This window comes from Hyperoodon ampullatus (genome assembly GCF_949752795.1).
Source record: "Hyperoodon ampullatus genome assembly, chromosome: 14".
Taxonomy (NCBI): domain Eukaryota; kingdom Metazoa; phylum Chordata; class Mammalia; order Artiodactyla; family Ziphiidae; genus Hyperoodon; species Hyperoodon ampullatus.
In genome coordinates, this window is record NC_136927.1 from 5,462,797 (window position 1) to 5,481,491 (window position 18,695).

The following is an 18,695-nucleotide window of genomic DNA, read 5'->3' on the forward strand; positions in this document are numbered from 1 at the left end:
CTTTCCTAAATACTATATTCAGAAAGAAAATATCAAATTAACAAAACTTCTGAGACCTAAAAGGCCTTCTAATAGTTTATGATGTCATGACATGATTATAGTAAAAAGTAAAGGGCATTTTTATTCCAAAGCTATTATACTTATCAGATGCACACTGGCACACATGACAATGATGATAAAGACATTGCCTAGTGAAGAAAGAAGTGCTGAGAGTCTTGCAAACCTTCAGTTAGCAAAGCAAACAGCATTGTGATGGTAAGGCTAAATGACAGCATTAAATATTCTAAATGATTTTTTTTTTTTTTTGCGGTACGTGGGCCTCTCACTGTTGTGGCCTCTCCCGTTGCGGAGCACAGGCTCCGGACGTGCAGGCCCAGCAGCCATGGCCCACGGGCCCAGCAGCTCCACGGCATGTGGGATCTTCCCGGACCAGGGCACAAACCCGTGTCGTCTGCATCGGCAGGCAGACTCTCAACCACTGCGCCACCAGGGAAGCCCTAAATGATTTTTAAAATAAGCTAAGTTAACATATTTCTTCAAATATCTACAGCCTTACAATATGTGTGTGTACAGGAGAGGAACAGAAACTACCTCAACAAAAGAGACCCACCTTAAAGCACTTGTTAATCTCCAACATTCGTCTCATTTGTTATCCTAAAAGCAAAGTGCTGCAGGGTGGTCTCTGGCAGGCTTTTGATGGGGGCGGGGGGAGCAACCCCACTCTGGAGGAGAGACAGAAAGACCGTGGAGTTCATCCCTCTTTGTGGAGTGCAGCCCTGGCCCACTGCTCTCCAGTTAAAAGACTTAGAGGGTCACAGAGCTTCCCCTCCCGCATACCCTTCCACCATGTGAGTATAAGCTTCCAGTATGATAACAATGCATGTGAGCTGGGGGACATGAGATGTATGCTCTGTTTGAGGCAGTACACAGGGAAGCCCCAAAGCCAAGAGGAAAGACAAAAATAAAGACATTCGAAGAGGTACCTAAAGCTACAACAAACATCAAACGTGCTCCACTTCTTGACAGCTTAACATAAATTCTCACACTAAAGGCCTATTTACTTCAATATCTACTGCCCTATAAAGATGTCTTTATTGCAAGGCATGCTAGAAGTCAAGAAAAGTCTGAAGAGACAAAGCAATCATTAGAACCAAACTTGATTATGACTCAGATGTTGGAATTATCAAAGAGAGGATTTAAAACAACTGTGTCCAATACGTTAAAAGCTCTAAAGGAAAAGGTAGACAACATGCATGAACATCTGGGTAATGTCAGCAGAGAGATAAAAACTGTAAAAGAAATGCTAGAAGTAAAAAACAGTAACAGAAATGAAGAATATTTTTTTGGTAGACTTGACACAGCTGAGAAAAGCATCAGTGAACTTGAAGGTGGCCCAAAAGAAATTATCCAAACTGAAACACAAATTGAAAACAGTGAAAAAAAAGAACACAATATCCAAGAACTGTGGACTGCAAGACCACAGGAAATGGTGTAACATAACATGTGTAATTGGAATACCAAAAGAAGAAGAAATATTTTAAGAAATAATATCCAAGTGTTTTCCAATATTAGTGACAGACACCAAATCACTGTTCCAAGAAGCAGAGAGACCATCAAGCAGAATTCAACAAAAACAACAAGACCCAGATGTATTATATTTAAACTGTAGGAAACAAAAAGAAAATTTTGAAGATTCTCCAAGGAGAATAAAACAGCTTACCTACAGAGAAACAAGGATAAAATTTATGGCCAACTTCTCACCAGAAATCACACAACTAAGAATGCAGTTCAACTCAATCTTGAAAGTGTTGAAAGAATAAAACAAATAAACAAAAACCTGCCAACCTGTGTGTATATCCAGGGACAATATCCTGAAAAAGTCAAGGATAAATAAAAACAATCTCAAACAAACAACTGGGGGAATTCACTGCCAGCACACCTGAGGTCTAGAAAAATATTAAAGTTCTTCAGGCAGCAGGAGAACGATATGGGTCAGAAAACTGGATCTACATTGATAAAAAAGAAGAACAGCAAAAAATGAATAAATAAAAATGAGATGTAATCTTTTATTTTTCTTATTCTCTAAAAGATCGCTGTCTGTTTAAAGCACGAATAGTAACAGTGCATTGGGCGATTAGGGAATATGTAAAAGTGAAAAGTGACAACAGTGTTGAAGAGGTGAGAGGGAGGATTTGGGAATATTCCATCATAAAGTATCGGCACTACACTTGAGACAATATGGTGCTATTTGAAAGTAGGCTTAGCAACTGAGATATATATTTTAAATGGAAGTATAAATGATAAGGCAATAGAGGAGAAAAAATGGAATCACATAAAATGCTCGATTAAAACTAGAGAAGACGGGGACTTCCCTGGTGGTCCAGTGGTTAAGACTTTGCCTTCCAATTCAGGGGGTGTGGGTTCCATCCCTGGTCAGGGATCTAAGATCCCACATGCCTCGCGGCCAAAAAATCAAAACATAAAACAGAAGAAATATTGTAACAAATTCAATAAAGACCCTAAAAATGGTCCACATTTAAAAAAAAACAAAAACAGAGAAGGCTGAAAAGAAAGAAAATAGAAACAAAAGCAACAATATACAAAGATGGTAAATATTAATCTAATTATATTAATAATCATTTATATGTCAGTGGTCTGGACACACCAGCTAAAACACAGAGATTGTCAGACTGATTTTTTAAAAAATGAGACCCCACTATATGTTGTCTACTTATAAACTATATACTGTCTACATTTAAAGAAACCTGTATATAACGCCCAGACAGATTGAAAGTAAATATTAAAAGTAAAGATATGGAAAAAGATATACTATGCTAACACAAATCAAGATAAAGCTGGAGTATCTTATGTTAATGTCATACAAAGCCGACCTTAGAACAAGGAATATTATCGGGGATAAAGAGGTGTGTTGCATAATGATAAAGGGGTTAATTCTCCAAGAACAAATAACAATCATAAACATAAAGTGCATGCACTAACCACAGAGTCGAGATATGAGGCAAGACTACAGAATTGAGAGAAGAAATAGATAACAGTTACAGTTGGAGACTTCAGCCACCTCTGTCAGTACTTGATAGATCAAGCAGACAGAAGATCAGTAAAGATATAGATGACCTGAAGAGCACTGTTAATCAGCCACCACTGCAGAATACACATTCTTCTGAAGAGCACAGGGGGCATTCACCAGGATAGGCTGTATTCTGGGCCAAAAAAACAATCCTTAAAAATTTTAAAGAAAAAATACAAAGTACATTCTAGACCACACAAGAATTAAAATAGAAGTCAGTAACAGAAAGATAGCTGGGGACTTCCCAAATATTTGGCACTTTAAAAATGTACTTCTCAATAACCCATGGGTCAAAAATGTCCCACGGGAAATTTAAAAATATTCTGAATTAAATGAAAATGAAAATAAAACATCAAAATTTGTGGGATGTAGTTAAAGTGGTACTTAGAGGGAAAATTGTAGCGTCAAATGCATATATTAGAAAAAGAGCCTAATATATGCATTTGATGGAACCTAAGCAGCCACCTTAAGAAACTAGAGAAACAAGAACAAATGGAGCTCGACATGGAGCAGTGAGTCAGGGTGTCCTGTGCTGACATGGTCACAACACCCACTAGACAGGTGTTATAACTCTGCTTTAGGGAGGAAAGTAAAATCGGACACTCAGAAATAGCGAGCAAGTAGTTCAAGGGCCGAGCGAGTTCCCCGTCGGTGCTGGTTTGAGCAGGTGTGCCGGCCCCTCTCCCCGCCTCCCCCCAGGCTCTCAGGGACGGAGCCCGGGAACGTGCCCCTGCACCAGACAGGCCTCTCATCCGCCCCATCCACACCCTGCCTTTTAAATAAACGACTTATCTCAGACCAGTTTAGCTCTGCAGAAAATGGACAAAGGGGTGCACAGCTGGCGGCTTCCCTGAGCCCAGTCACCCACCAACCCCCATCGACATCTCACGTGGGGCTCGTCTGTCCCCCAGGTAAAGGCCAGTGTTGCTGCACCATTGGACTCTACGTGCTCTGTCCAGATCGCCTTAGCGGTTGCCTGATGCCCTCTTTCTGCCCCTGGGTCCCAGCCAGGATCCACGCAGCACCTGGCGGTCAGGCCTCCTCGGGATCCTCTGGGCTGTGACAGCGTCTTAGGCGTCCCCCATTTCTGATGACTTTGACAGCTGTGAGGAGACCTGGTGGGGTACGGTGTGGGATGTCCCTCTATCGGGACTTGTCTGATGCTTTCCTCCTGCTTAGACTGGGGTTATGGGTTTGTGGAGGAGGAGCATGGAGGTGCAGGTCAGTGCTGCGTCCCGTCAACATGCCCTGTCACTGCGGATGCTGACCCTGGTCGCCTGGTTGTGGTCATGTCTGTCGGGTTTCTTCACGGCAAGGTCACTCTTCCTCTCGCCGTCCATTCCGTCCTCTGTCCTAGGAAGTCACTGCACAGCCCACCCTCAAAGGCTGGGACTTGTGCTTTACTTGCCTAAGGCCGGAGGACCTACATAGATTATTTGGAATTTGTCTATATGGGAGATTTGTCTATTCACCCCAGTGAACTGACTCATCCAATCATTTATTTATATCAGTATGGACCCTTGGATGTTTATTTTACACTTTGGCTTATAATCCAATACTACATTATTTATTTTGTCACTTTGGCCATAGGCAGCATTTCCTGTGTCCCCCTGACATGCCCCCATCCTTTTGATCTTGGAGTATTTTTCCTTTTTTGTACTATAAAATGCCGTCCCAGGCTCATCTTGTATATTACCTGCCTGAGTCCTAAAATCAGCCACTTCCCCATGGAGTTCTGACCCCTTTTATTGGAAAATGGTTTTAGAAACCACTATCTGGGCACTGGGTGTGCTTGTTGCTACTGGGGTGTCATTGATTCTGTGTTTGCTCAGTAACAGAGCTAGGAAATAGGAAATATACCTGTGTGTACTCACATGTTATTAGTTCTATATGTAGAAATACATTTGTCTACATCTTTATATATAGAAATATTTCCATATGTATAATTATTTTTGTATTATACATCTGTGCCTGTATGAAGCTAAACATGAGTTCATACTGATTAGTCACAGGGGAAAACCAAGGCAGGCTTCTCTCCAACAGAGCCCTATGGCCAGCATAGGGGGGAGAACTGAGCTGTGGGAACATAAGCACTGGGCGGGGCCTCTCAGGAACCGCGGGTCCTGGAGCTCCTCTAACCTCAGCTGGAGGATGGAATCAAGGTCACTCAGGCTTCTGCACAGGATGGCACAGGGGCCGTTGCTCCTACTGATGTTTTTGTTGTGTTCCCTACAAAATGACCTTGATGACAGGGGCCCTCAGACACCATCATGGGTAATTCCTCCCCCCCGCCGCAGTGACCCAGGCCAAGGCCAGGTGAGGAGGCTTGGTGCTAGCACCCAGGGGAGCCTGTGTTCCCATCGGGTTTTACCCAAGCACAGGGGGTACGTTTGTTTCATAGCTGATCTGTCATTCAGACCTAACTCACAAGATTTATTTTTTTTTTCATGGCTTAAAATAGAAGGGTTGCTTTAAAAGGGGGAGGGGAGGTCATAAAAATGCTCCTGGAACTAAAGCGCGTAAGGAAAGAAGCGTGCATGTGGGTCTGAGTGAGCCCTGGCCTGAGAGGCTCTCCCTCCTCCCCATGGAGCCTGCTAAACCACCACACGGCCCCCTCCTCCAGCGCAGCCCCGGGTGCCCGTCAGCACACAGCAAGCGGTAGACAGTCATAAATAAGGGAAATAAGCTTTGCAATGATGCAAAGAAATGTAATCCAGCCCGACAGATATTGGTGCAGGAGGAAAAATGAACCATAAAATACCCAGAGTGCTATAAATTTCCAGAGAGATGGTTGTGGAGGTAGAGAGGGTGTCTGTCACACTCCTCAGGGGCGGCGGTCTGGCGCCAGCCTTTGTGTTTTGCCGAGGCCATCCCGGCTGTGCCGGGACCCAGCTCCTCGACCAGAGTGGGACCACGTGTCTGTGGAAGACGTGGATGTGGACTCCTCCGACCTTAGCGATTTCTGCCCCTAAAATAAGCGACCATAAGAAAAACAAAGCAAGGGGAATTCTGTGGCCATCCAGTAGTTAGGATTCAGAGCTTTCACTGCCGGGGCCCAGGTTCGATTTCTAGTCGGGGAGTTAAGATCCCGCAAAACAAGCGGCTAAAAGAAAAAAAAAAAGAAAAACAAAGGAGGGATATATTGCAGAGAAAGTCATGTTTTTCCTGAAACTCAAATAACAGTGGGTATTTTACAGCCAAAGGAAATGAGGACTTTGGTAAAAGCTTGTGGTAAACTCAGTCCAGGACCAGACCCCGGGAGCATTGTCTCCCGGGGGTCAGGGGAGGTGTCCCCCAGCAGGGATGGAGCACAGGGCCTTGCCACATGTCACGGAGGCCTGGGGCCCAGCATCAGCCCCTGATAGTTTCCAACTGCGAGGGATGCCAGTGGACCCCGACCAGGACGCCCACTCCACAGCCCGGGTCCAAAGGCCCCCCTTCATCTGCAGATTTCATGGGCCTTGCCTTCTCACAGGGTCACCCCAACCTCCTTCATCTCCACCTGACACTGAGCTACCAAAATAAATTCACAGGTAAATGCACAGAGGCAGGTGTGTGTGGAGCAGTTTCCCGGGCGTGGGGAAACCCCCCACCCCCCAGCACTGATGCCTGAACCGCCCTGCAGGGTTTCCACCTCCTTTGGGTTCATCCCGCCCACCACACCCCAGGCTTCTTCTCCTCCCCGCTCCCCGTGGGACTCTCTGCCCATTTCTCCTGGGTCTGTGCTGCCCACCATGGTGGCCCCCAACGTTTGGCTATTTACGTTTATATCAATTAAAATTAAATGATATTAAAACTCACAGTCACACTCACCACATCCCAAGTGCTGAGTAGCCATAGGTGGCTCGTGGCCACCACGCAGGGTGGCACAGATTAACTGCCTCCATCGTGGAAGCGCTCCCCTGCCCGGCAGCCACCGGCCACCCTCCTGGCTGCTCTCTCTCCTCCTTCCTGGACTCCCGAGGACTGCGGACCCCTCCCCTCCATCATGCAGGCACCACGTCCTGCCCAAACTGGCCTCCAGGTCCTTGAGGGTGCCTGGCAGAGCCACCCCAGCAAGGAGCTGTGGTTGTAAACGCTTCCTTCTTGGCTACGCCTGATGCATATCGCTCATAGACTCTGCGTTAGACCCGCGATTATCAGCCGAGGGCTTCCTGGACATGGGGATGTTTCTGACCAAAGCGTGTTGCCCTCGAGAGCTGGAAGGAAAGGCCGCTGGGCCTCGGTCATTAGTTCACTGAGTGGTCCTGCGCGGAGCCCGCGAACCTGCGGTTGCAATGCTCCGTGGTGAGCCTGGGATGGAGACTTGGGGGCCCCGGGGGCCTCCCCCCTCAGGGGGCAGGGACAGCCCCATGGACGTATAATAGATGAGTTAGGGGTGAAAATGGTGTGAAGGACGATCCAAAAGGCCCAGCAAATGCAGAGGCAGCGAGCAGCGTGCAGAGGAAGCCGGCTCTCGCGCACCGAATCTCACCTGCATCCGTGTCTGTAGGGAATCAGCGTCTTCCTTCCCTTTTCTCTTACTTTCCTTCTCTGGTTCCGATATCAAGATTTTACTAATTTCACGAAATGGGTTTCTCTATTCTTTATAGATGGTTCCTATGTGTTCATTTAACTCTTGGTAGAATCATTTCTAAAATCATCTTAGGGTATAAAAGTAAATTTTTTTTAACTGTGTTTTCTTCCTGTTACTGACCCTCCCCAAGGACACCACCAATCTGGCTCCTTTGCCAACAGTGTAGATGACTTTGGCCTGTTTCGTACTCTACGCAATAGACTCCTGTGTCTGGCTTCTTCTGTTCAACATCATGTTCCTGAGGTTTATTTCATTACCGTATTGGGTACCATTGTCATTTATCCTTTTACTGTGGTTGGGTGTTGGGATGACTTCCAGGTCGGGGCTGAGATGGTCGGTATGGCTACGGACATGCTTGTAGGTGTCCTTGGCGCACAAATGCATCCTTTCTGTTGAGTATTTGCTGGGAGTGGAACACTTGCATCGTGTGTGTGTCTATATGTCCAGCTGTAAGCAGTGTTGCGTTTCCCAAGTAGTGACAGGAATTCACGCTCTCAGCAGGACCAGATGAGGGTGTGGATTTCCACTGTGTCTCTCTTCCCTTTGAGCCATTCTTGGGTGGCAGATAGCACTGTTCTTTTACAATGTACTGGGTGGTGTATGTCTGAGCCGTTCCTGGGAAGGAGGGGTGTGGTCTCTCCCCACCCCCAGGCTGCCACCATGGGGTTTGCCACTTTGGGGTGAGGCATGGCGAGTGGAGACAGATGGGGGTAGAAAAGTCTACCCACTCACATCACCATGGGGGCCTCATGCCTGCAAAGCGTGTGCAGCTCTCTTCCTCATCCAGGCATTTGGCGGGTTCTCTGCAGACCCCACACACACACTCACACACTCTGCATCCTCCACTAGAGTTTGGAATTTTCCTCGGGGGTCTGCTTACCCCTCCATTGGGCTCCGTCGGACACAGTCTAAGACAGCCCAGGCAGCCTGCGTCTGCCCCAGGAAGTACCCACTTCTCCCCCGATCGACGGGAGGGCTGGCCCATCCCCACCCCGAGAGCGCTGACCCCAGCTCCCACTCTGACGCTGCTGCCCAGCCCACCCCCGCCTTCTGGATTGTCCAGGTGGGAATGGTCTCCTGCCCTCCATGCAGGGGACACATCAAGACAGACGCCCAGTGTCCTGTCGGAGCTGCTCTCAGTGGGACTGAATGGGGAGGCGGCGCCTACACCCCTGGTGGTGAGAACCCGGCCTCGCGTTCTGGTCCCTCAGATCCCCTCCCCGCCTCCACACACCCGGCCCCTTGTCCCCTCGGGGGGCGGGGCGATGGAGGGCTTCAGAACCTCTAATTCGGTTCCTTCTCGTTTTGGAAATTGGCAAACGCGGCTGTGCGGCCCTGTCGCCATCCTGGGCCGTTGTCTGTCGTGATGTCAAACCTCTAGCTGTTGCAAGTGAGCAAAGGAAGGAAGGAAGGAAGGGCTGGGGGAGGAGTAAGGACCTGGGCCCCCGCGAGCCGAGGGCCAGACAAACCTCTCAGGTGAGCCGGGCCTCAGGTGGGAGGGAGGCGGCGCGCACTGGGAAGGGGGTGAGGATGGCTGCAGGTCGGGGCCAGACTGGACGCACCAGAAGCACCAGAAGAAAGGGGGCCTGGCATCTGTCAGACCGGGAGACGAGCCTGCTATGAAACCAGCCACAGAGGGAGGAAGTGTCAGAGGATAAGGGCAGCCGGGGATGTGAATGTGACTTCGTTCCCCTGCAAACTGGTCATTTCTCACCCTAGAAACCTGCACAAAATGAGCTTGAAATGTGTCTGAGGACCTTTCCGACTTCTGATGCCTGGCTCCTCTGCCTGGGTGCTTGGCCTAGTGGCCGTCCCAGCCTCAGAGGCTGACGGGGGCAGCACCTGGGCCGGACCTCACGCCGTATCTGGATCACGGCTCTGATGGTCAATTCTGGCCTGAGCACATTGGTCCCAGCTGTGCGTTCTCTATTTATATGATTTTTATTTCCTCCATTTAAATAACACTTCATTCAAGGGGTGGAGTCAGTGTTTCCATGAGCTTTAGCACCAATATTTTACTTTTGCTCTTGAATTTAAGGTTGGGTTTTCTACATAGCTTTAAAACCAGGTGAGTGAGGGTAGTTATTTACCTAAAGAACCAGAGTGCATGTTTGAATGTGGAATATCCCAGTGGGCTACGTGTGAGCTCAGCACGTCCTGGGTGGGTTGGAGGATGTTTCCCCAGGTCAGGGCGGTGGCTGCAGGCAGTCCCCAGCAAGCGGTGTCTCGGGGGCCTAAGCACTCCCTGACTCTGACCTCCAGCTCTTCGACCTGAGTTAAGACTCTCTCCCTCGCCTGTGACTTATACTCCAAGTAGCGTCCATGAGGGTGGACAGCACACTCTCTGGGTCCCTCTGAGCCCCGGGCGCACAGAAGATGCTGCTCAGAACCAGGCCAGTCACCTGCACTTTCTGTTTTCTGAGCAAAAGACCTCAAAAAAGAAAGGAACGAACTTCACTTGGTGATCTCTGGCCAAAAGGGCGGGGAAGGAAAACCAGCCGCAGGGACATTCCCAGCCTGGGGGGAGTGGGACGGCCGTTTGCAGACAGGGCCCGAGGGGCTGTCCAGTGACACACACCGTGCCACTCCCTCTGCCCAATGCGGCAGCCCTGGGGTCAGCCTCTGGGGTCACAGAGGACACATGGACAGAAAGCTGCCTGTGGGGACCCCCTCAGGATGAGCTTCAGCGGGACCCCCATCTGTCACTGCCCCCAGGCTGCACCCCCCGGGATTCTGCTCTTCCTGGAAGGGGGGTGGGCACCCACTGTGTCGTCCTGTGTGTGCATCCTTCTTCACAAGAGTTCCCTTTCCGCTGTGCAAACGTCAGCCAACCCCCAGCCGCAGCCCCGCTTCTGTGCAGGGGCCCCAGGAGCTGGTCCCCAGAGACCGTGAGGCCAGGCCGCCATCTGGGAGGGGACCCTAGGTGGACCCGAGGGCTGCGGGGCCGCGAGGAAGGAGTGGGTGGGTCCCGGTAGGGGGACGCTGTGAGCTCCTGCCTCAGCCCATAATGCAGCCAGGACGTCAAGAGACTGCAGCTCAGGCCCCTCCAGGCCCAGGCAGAGTTACCCACCGAGGGGCTCCCAAACCCCTAACCCCGGAACCTGGGAGAGGTTAGCGGCTTGTTCTTGATTTAAGCTGCCCGGCTGGGGATGATGTAGGTCAGCAGAGGACAGGGAGCCCACCCGTCAGGAGAGAGGACGGAGCGCCCGGATTCAGTCCCACACCCGCGGGGCAGGCCGTCCAGGGCGGCCCTCGGGGAGCCCAGCCGATGCAGGCATTATAAAGCCCACCGGGGCTTCCAGCCACTGAGGGTCCCGAGTGCGTGCATGGACCCAGGTGAGACGAGCAGCCCTCGGAGTTGGGAGCTCCCCGCGGGGTGCGAATGCCCAGCCCGGCCTCCCGGTCTGTGTCTGTCTATCTGTCTGTGGCTCCTGCAGCAGAGCCCCGGCTGGGCTGGGGTTGGGGGGCCCACCCTCACAGAGGCTGGGGGCCAGCAGGGAGGGGCCTGGAGAGTTTGGGGTGAACTCAGCTGAGACGTAGTTACTATTGTCCTGGGAGCTTCCTGCTCACGGTCTCTTCACTCCGCTTCATCAAAGATCGTCCACAGGGAACCCCCAGGCTCACTTCCAAGCCCAAAACTTGGGGAGGAGGACATAAAACTGGCCCTCAAGAACCAGAAGTTAGAGGAAAAAATAAAAGGACACGAGCGGACCGGAGGCCCTTCTCCACCCGACGTCTCATCAGGTCGGGGGCAGAGCTGCGGAGGACGGAAGGCCATCTCCTAGTGACCCCTGAGTCTGGGACCTCGGTGTCTGAGTGATCAGGATGCCACCCCCCATCCTGCCCACAAAAAGTAGAAACACTCAACAGGCATGGAAACGGGATCCGGGGAGAGTCCGGTTTCTGGAGATGGGTCCTGAGGGGGTCAGGACGTCCCACACGGGGAGTGGGCTCTGCCTTTGCCCTGAGCACCCCGCCCTGCCAGGGGTCAGCCCTCCTCAGCGCCCCGTGACGCTCCGGGGGCACCTGCCCTGCTGGCCTCCACCCTCATCTGCCATCAGTCAGGGGGGCATCAGCCGTGATGTCACAGCTGGATCACATGATGGTCCCCACAGCCTGGGGCCTCCCTTGTCGAGGGGACAAGGAGGAGGGGGCTGGCAGTGGTGGCGGTGGACTCCAGCACAAGACGCCAAACCAGGGCTTCCCTGGTGGCGCAGTGGTTGAGAGTCCGCCTGCCGATGCAGGGGACACGGGTTCCTGCCCCGATCTGGGAAGATCCCACATGCCACGGAGCAGCTGGGCCTGTGAGCCATGGCCACTGAGCCTGCGCGTCCGGAGCCTGTGCTCCGCAACGGGAGAGGCCACAACAGTGAGAGGCCCGCGTACCACACAAAAAAAAACAAAAACAAAAAAACCGCCAAATCAGACACAACACCCGAAACCTCCACGTTCCCGTCTGCCTCATGACCCCGAGGCAACATGAATCTTACTAAACACCTCGCTATGCAATCGGGTGACCAGAAATAGAGGCGCTGGTCTCACGTCGAGTTATTTCACTGGTGGATGAATTTTCCGGCCCCGCCATGGCAGGGAGGGGGCATCGGGCACGCAGATTCCCGCGCCGCCGGCTGACGAGTGGAGTCTCCACTGAAGGATCTCACGCCTCAGGCTCCTCTCCGGGTAACAGACCTACCGTTTCCTCCCCCACACCGCCGTACCCTGTAAGGATCAGAGGAGGTAAGTGTGAACACACTTTAGAAAACTGTTCACGTATCTTTACCGGACAGAAGGGGGCCGCTGAGCTGTGACGTCCCCGCCCTCGCGTCCTGGTGCCCGAGACCCAGGACTCCCGTGGCTGGCGCTCAGCTGACAACTGCCGGCCTGGGTATCCCTAGGGCTTCGCTTTCTTTCCTTTAAGCTTTGACTGCCTTGCAGGGCAGGGGGGAGCAGTGGTGAGCGACAGCCCCCCACCTTCCCTGCACAACTCCCCCTCGGTGAGTCCCCTCTCGGTTCGCCTTGCTCACTTTGACCCCCTTTTTCCTCTCCCTCCTCCCGCTGCAGACGAACAAAGCCGTGGCCAAGGGGGACTTTCACCAGGCCAGCACCAGCTCCCGGCGGGCCCTCTTCCTGGCCGTGCTGTCAATCACCATCGGGACCGGCATCTACGTGGGCGTGGCCGTGGCCCTCATCGCCTACCTCTCCAAGAGCAACCACCTATGAGCCTCCCCGGGCGCATGCGCACGAAGAGCCTGGGCCAGTAGTGTGCGGGGGCAGAGGAGTGGGGCTGGCAAGGGTGGACACGCAGGTGGACAGTGTAAGTCATCGCCAACGACGCCATAAAGCCCTGGGATCTTCTGCCCATGGATTCCTTTTGTTTTCACCCTTTCATATCGTTTTCACAGCACTGTGCAGAGCATGGGACAGATGGGCACTGCTAACCCTTCTAAATGGAAGCTCCGAAGATCTCGACCCTCGCGGCTGTCTCTGGATGGATTCTGGTGGATGAACGCTGGTGCCAGTGCCCGGAATGCCATAACGTTAGCAATAGACAAACAGGAACATGTGTTTATTTTTATGGAATATGGTGCAACAGGCAGAGGGCAGGGGACACGTGCTCTTCTGTCTGTGGCCCCACCTGACTCCTCTGGCACTGTCCCCCAGTCCATGTGCCTTTCCTGCAGGAAGGCAATGGGCTGGGCGGCAAGAGAGAAAGGGCAGCTGCTGGCAGGACCCCCAGCTGTCACAGCTCTCCAGAGGGGTCCAGCCCTGAGAATGCAGAGCCAGAGTCGTTCCCAGGCCCAGAGTGTCACTCCCTCCACGCTGTCCCCAGCCTAGGGACGTCAGGCCTCCTCTGGAACGTGTCCATACTCCGCAGCCACCACGCGGCAATATGCAATCCTGGGGCCTCGTTGACCTGGGGCCCGGGGCAGGCCGGCCCCTCCCCAGACTCCTCCCAGAAGGACCCAGGTTTTCTCCAGAAACTCCAGGCCAAGGGGCCAAGACGCCCCCTCAGTGCAAGGACGAGCGCAGGGGGATGCTTCTACACGCCTGCGCTGACATTCACCTTGGTGATGACAGTGACACTAGTGATCTTACAGAGGACACGAACATTCTCTGTCAACTAAATGAATAGCTATTTTCTTGTCATTTTTTTTAAGTGCAACTATTGCTTCATGCTGCTTTAGTTATCAGACGAATGCTGAGAAATACGTAATCACAGACATTTTAATACCATTTCATTGCTGTTTCACGAGTGTTCATTGTTTAACAAAAGTTACCTTTTAGCTTTTTTGCTTAAGACTTTTTTTCTGATTAATATCAACCCTTGGGCTTCACTAATACCTTTTCCTTGTTGTTAAAGTAGCTGCAGAGCCGCCAGGGCTCAGCTGCTGAAGCAGTAGCAGGGGGTCCTGAGGTGAGAAGCACAGCATCCCCAGCTGCTGACGTTCCCACTTGAACACATTAGTAAATATTATTATCCCGACAGCCTCAGTGGACACAGAGGCCGTCTCTCTAGGGCAGTGGTTCCACCCACAGCATTTATAACCTCCCTGCTGCCTGGGTCCCAGCCCCAGAAATCTTATGTGATTGATCAGGGGTGCAGCCTGGTGATTACAAAGTGCAGCAGAAATTAAGAGCCACTGTCCTGGAATAAGGACTCAGGTTTGATCTCCTCACTTGCCTCTCTTCTCCTCGACCTTAAACACTTAATATCCTGAAAATTATTAGCACTGCTTTCCTGGGTCAAATCCAAGATCCATCAGGCACTTGCATCTATGGATGCACCAAAAACATGCTCTAAGCAGGACACAGGGAAGATGCCCAGACATCCTGGGATGAGTCAGAGGAACCTGGTGAGAGAGGGCGGATTTGGAACCAAACAAATCTGGGTTTTAGCTGTGTGATCCTGGGCAGGTGGGCGCACTTCTCTGGACCTCACCTCTAGGGGAGGGTGACTGGTGAGGCTGCCTCTTTGGACAGTCGGTGAGTGCAGCGGGGAGGCCAGGCCCGGCTGCGGGCATGCAGAGATGGGTGGTCACGGTCACTCAGGCCCTGAGGGTACGTCCACTGGCTGGTTTGTGCCTTCCCATCTATTCAGCCCAATCTCTTGGGTTTATTCATTGTGAGCCATTGTGTGAAATGGTCTTTATATGTGTCCTAAATTGTCCATTTTTAGTTCAAGAGGTGCCCAAAGTTGCCTAGCTTTGGATTTGATTATGTCCTCTCCCCCATCTCCTCCGCCACCATCAGGGGGCTCTATGCCAGCCCCTCTGGGTTCCCGCTGGACCTCCTTCCCGTCTCCCCCTGGCCTCCGTTTGAAATGTTTAGCCCTCCCCCATATCCTCTCGGCTCCTCCAGGCCTCCCCAGGACCTGCACCACAACCACACGTGGTGCCTCGTGGCCATGAGTGTGCAGGGGGTGGGGTTCAGCCTGTCCGAGGACAACCGACCGGCCGCGTGCGGCCCCGCAGCTCACTTGACAGGTGGACACAGTGCGGCCCAGCACCGCCACCTGCTCGGCCTCGTCGGGGAGGTGCCTCTGTGGGCGGCCGCTGCCCACACAGCATCTTCGAAGTGTTTGGGAGCCACCGTGCTCCCCCCTAGGGCCACGTTGTCCCACTGTCACTGCAGCCGCCCCAGACGAGGCACCACCTAGGCAGGCCCTGCCCCAGGCCCAGTTTTCCCACACAGTTCCGAGAGCCCCGGCAGGTGGCAGTCAGAGCCGAGGGTGAGAGCAGGTAACTCGCCCGGCACCACCTAAGTGTCGTCTGGAGAGTGAGGACGGCCCCGTCCGGCACCCACCCCCCAGGCCACAGGGTGCCTGGCGGAACCGCAGGCACAGCGTCCGCTTTGCACCAGCTCGTTGCATTCTCGTCAAAACACTTTCTGCAGCGGGGACCCAGTGCCTGTAATTTCTCCAAAGTCACGCTCCCCGGAAACAGCAAAGTCAGCTGCCACCTAGATGGTCAGACCCTAACCCGTCACCCCCTCTTACGGCACGTGGCCTCAGCCGTGGTTTACCAAAACAGTGAGGAATCACATCTGCGCCCAGACGTTAGTGGGTCAGGACTCTTAGGGACCCGAGAGGACTTTGGTTTATGTCCACAGCCAGTCTTTGCCAGTGGGTGGTGGAGCGAGTGGGGAGGGGTCCTGAGGCAACCTCCATGGAAGTGTCATCTTGGCAAAGGGGGGTGTCTGGTTCCTCTGCACAGCAGAGGTCCGCCCACATCCTTGCAGACGCCACATGCTGCCAGGCTCCTGCTGCCCTGAGGGCCCTCTCTGCCCCTGCTTCCCTGGGCATCCTGCTCCACCAGGTGTCACCCCCCACCAGGTGTCCCCACTTGCCCAGCTATTCCAACTCTCCCCAGGGAACTACCCCGGGTCCCGAAGAGAACCCTGTCGGGGAGGCCACATCCCTCAGTCACTGTGCCATCAGCGGCTGCCAGAGATGCCACAGACAGTGGGGTCCCACAGCTGCCTGGGAACTGGGTCCCACTGACGGCAAAAACCAGGGCAGGGTGTCCCTCACCCCTGCCACTCACCCTGTGCCTCTCCGGATGCTGGAGGTCACCTCTCATTCAGGGCAGCATCCGGGTTTAACATCATCCGTGAGCTGCCTTCCCATAGGCCAACAGCTGCTACCACTTCCGGACACGAATGCCCAGTGGCCATGACACTGAGCTGCCTTTCCAGGGCCCCTGAGGCTTCATAGGACCTCCCAGGGGCCCCTGTGGATTGGCTTCAACTCCAGCCCTGAGAACAATTTTGTGTCGTCCCCTCAAAGTCCACCTGCCTTTGTTGCCATGGGTGTTGACATCTGTTGACCCAATTTGCCAATAAAGAGTTAAGTGTAGATTCAGACCCTGAGCGGACACTGACCTCTCGGAAACACACCTGTCCTGTCTCTAACCAACTAGAGGCCAGGCTCACGTCTGTGATCTGCTGTCAATGACCTTGGGAGCGTCGGGTGGAGCCGGAAGTGGTGTGCGGCTGTGGCTGTGATGTCACCCCCTTGACCTCTTGAAAGCCCCTCCCTGGTCTTCAGAATGAGCTGAGCTGCCCAGAGGGGGTGGGGCCTCACCCGCTGGGAATCTCACCTGAAGATTCTGTTCCTGGTAGCAAACCAAGGGTGGACGCCAAACAAACAGACAGCCGGGGCCTGCAGACGGCTGGCTTCCCGCCAGACAAGCATGAATTTGTCATCTCCCTGACCCGCGGGAAGGGGTCAGAGCTCCACGTGGGTGAGGATGGACAGGGCGTTTAAGGAGCTGTGGGAGTGACAGGTGGGGCCCACTGCAGCCTTGGAACAGGCTCCAGGGTCAATGACAAGGGCACATACAGCTGTCCCACACAGCGGGGCATGGTGACCCCTGGGAGCGGGGCTCCCTGTGGGTCTTCGTAGCAGAGAGGGTGTCTTGAGTGAGTCACAGGGCAGGGAAATCACAGGGGTCTAAAGATTTTCCCACTTCTGCTGGATGGAAAAGACACACGGCAGGATCAGGAAGGGTGGTTGGGGTAACGGGGGAAGAATGTGGGGTCCTCCAGGGAGAAGCCCCAGGTGGACACATCCCAAGGGTCAGGGGGCCCGGGCTCTCCAGGGGGGAGCCGTGCATGGCCTGAAACGGCTCAGGCTTCCCGCCTCCACCAAGCCCAGCAGCAGCATCGGGATGGCTCTGGCCTTTGGCCGAGGTTCCTGTTTGCCGCTGCCCCAGGTCCTGCCATGCAGGGACACCGAGATGACTGTTCCTTTAGCTGAGCACTGCCCAGTGTCCTTGTCACCCAGAGGTGCACTCCCCTCCAGCAACCAGTGAGCTGGGGCCACACTTACCTACCAGACAGACAGGTTCACGCATCTGAATGCAGCCTCCACTGGGCACTCGACTGACCAGCAGAGATGGATTGAATTCACAGTACTCTGTAGGGGCCAGTTAAGTGCCAGGGAGGGTATCCATTGCCCCTATGGCCTCTAGGGGGCTGGGCACTCATGACGCTCATTATGGAGACCAGGGCCCAGCTGTCGGCGCCACTCTTGACGGCATCAGGCACTCGCCGCCCCCCGCGTGCCCTCGGTACGTCCGCAGCTGCTGTGGGACACGTCACCTATCTGGCCTGGTCCCGAACAGTCGCGTGCATTGGCAGGAGCCTGGAAGACTCAGCCCCCGTTGGAAGGAGACTCTGCAGGAGCCGCTGGGCTGAGGCTTCGGACAGTCCCAACAGGGGCGTCTAACTGTGAAACACGCTCCAGGTTGTGTGTGAGGCCCGGGTGCACCCGTGCGTGGAGTACACGCCCGTCTTCCCCGCCTCCTGCTGCAGTGTCACGGCCCTCAGGGCCACGCCACAGGGCAGGTGGGCGGTGGCGTGGAAGGGGGAGCATCCCTGCTCCAGGAAGACGCAGGAACCACAGCAAACCACAGCTCCCAAGTGTGGGCACCGGCAACCCAGGAAGCCCACCTCAGCCTCTCACTTGCTCCGTGAACCGAGGCAAGTTACTCACCCTCTCTGAGCTTCTCACTCACCTGAAAAGCCGGGATGATTACCTGCACTTATTTCAATGCTGCTGGTATGCTGCACACGAGCCCCGCACCTGACACTATAGACCTGCCCAGTATCACCACATCCTCACCCGGCGCGAGGCCTGGACAGTCGTAACTAGGCTTGTGTATGTCACTGGTCCCCTGTGAACCTGTTTCCTCTTCTGCCATCCCTGGTGGTGCTGCTGTGAGGGTGAAGAGGAAACACTGAATGACGGCCTGTCGTGACTGGTTCCTTCCAGGGAGCACCAGGGATCCTTGGGCGTCGCAGAAGGAAGAGGTGCCGGTAACTGCTGGAGGCGCCTGGAGCTGAGAGCAGAGCTGCCTGGGCGTCGCATGGGCCAAGGGACTGACGTGAAAGCGTGGACGGCCCTCCGCTCGCCAGAGCCCTGTGGCCACGGCAACCCTCATCAGGGTTGATGATCTGAGGATGATTAAGGAACATTTAAGTTAATTAAGAGTCCAAACATCCCGCGTCCAGGTAGGGCCATGGCTCACA

At 53.5% G+C, this 18,695-nt stretch overlaps 1 protein-coding gene across 1 annotated transcript in view; it reads left to right on the plus strand.

Moving 5' to 3' along the window:
• SYNDIG1 (synapse differentiation inducing 1) overlaps positions 1 to 12,884 on the plus strand; it is a gene marked incomplete at both ends in the record, with an annotated part of 51,298 nt that extends 38,414 nt beyond the window's left edge. Inside the window, one exon of the mRNA XM_079719866.1 lies at positions 12,726 to 12,884. Coding sequence (XP_079575992.1) covers positions 12,726 to 12,884 — 159 coding nt within the window. The remainder of the gene's footprint in view (positions 1 to 12,725) is intronic.
• Between the last annotated feature and the right edge of the window lie 5,811 nt (positions 12,885 to 18,695).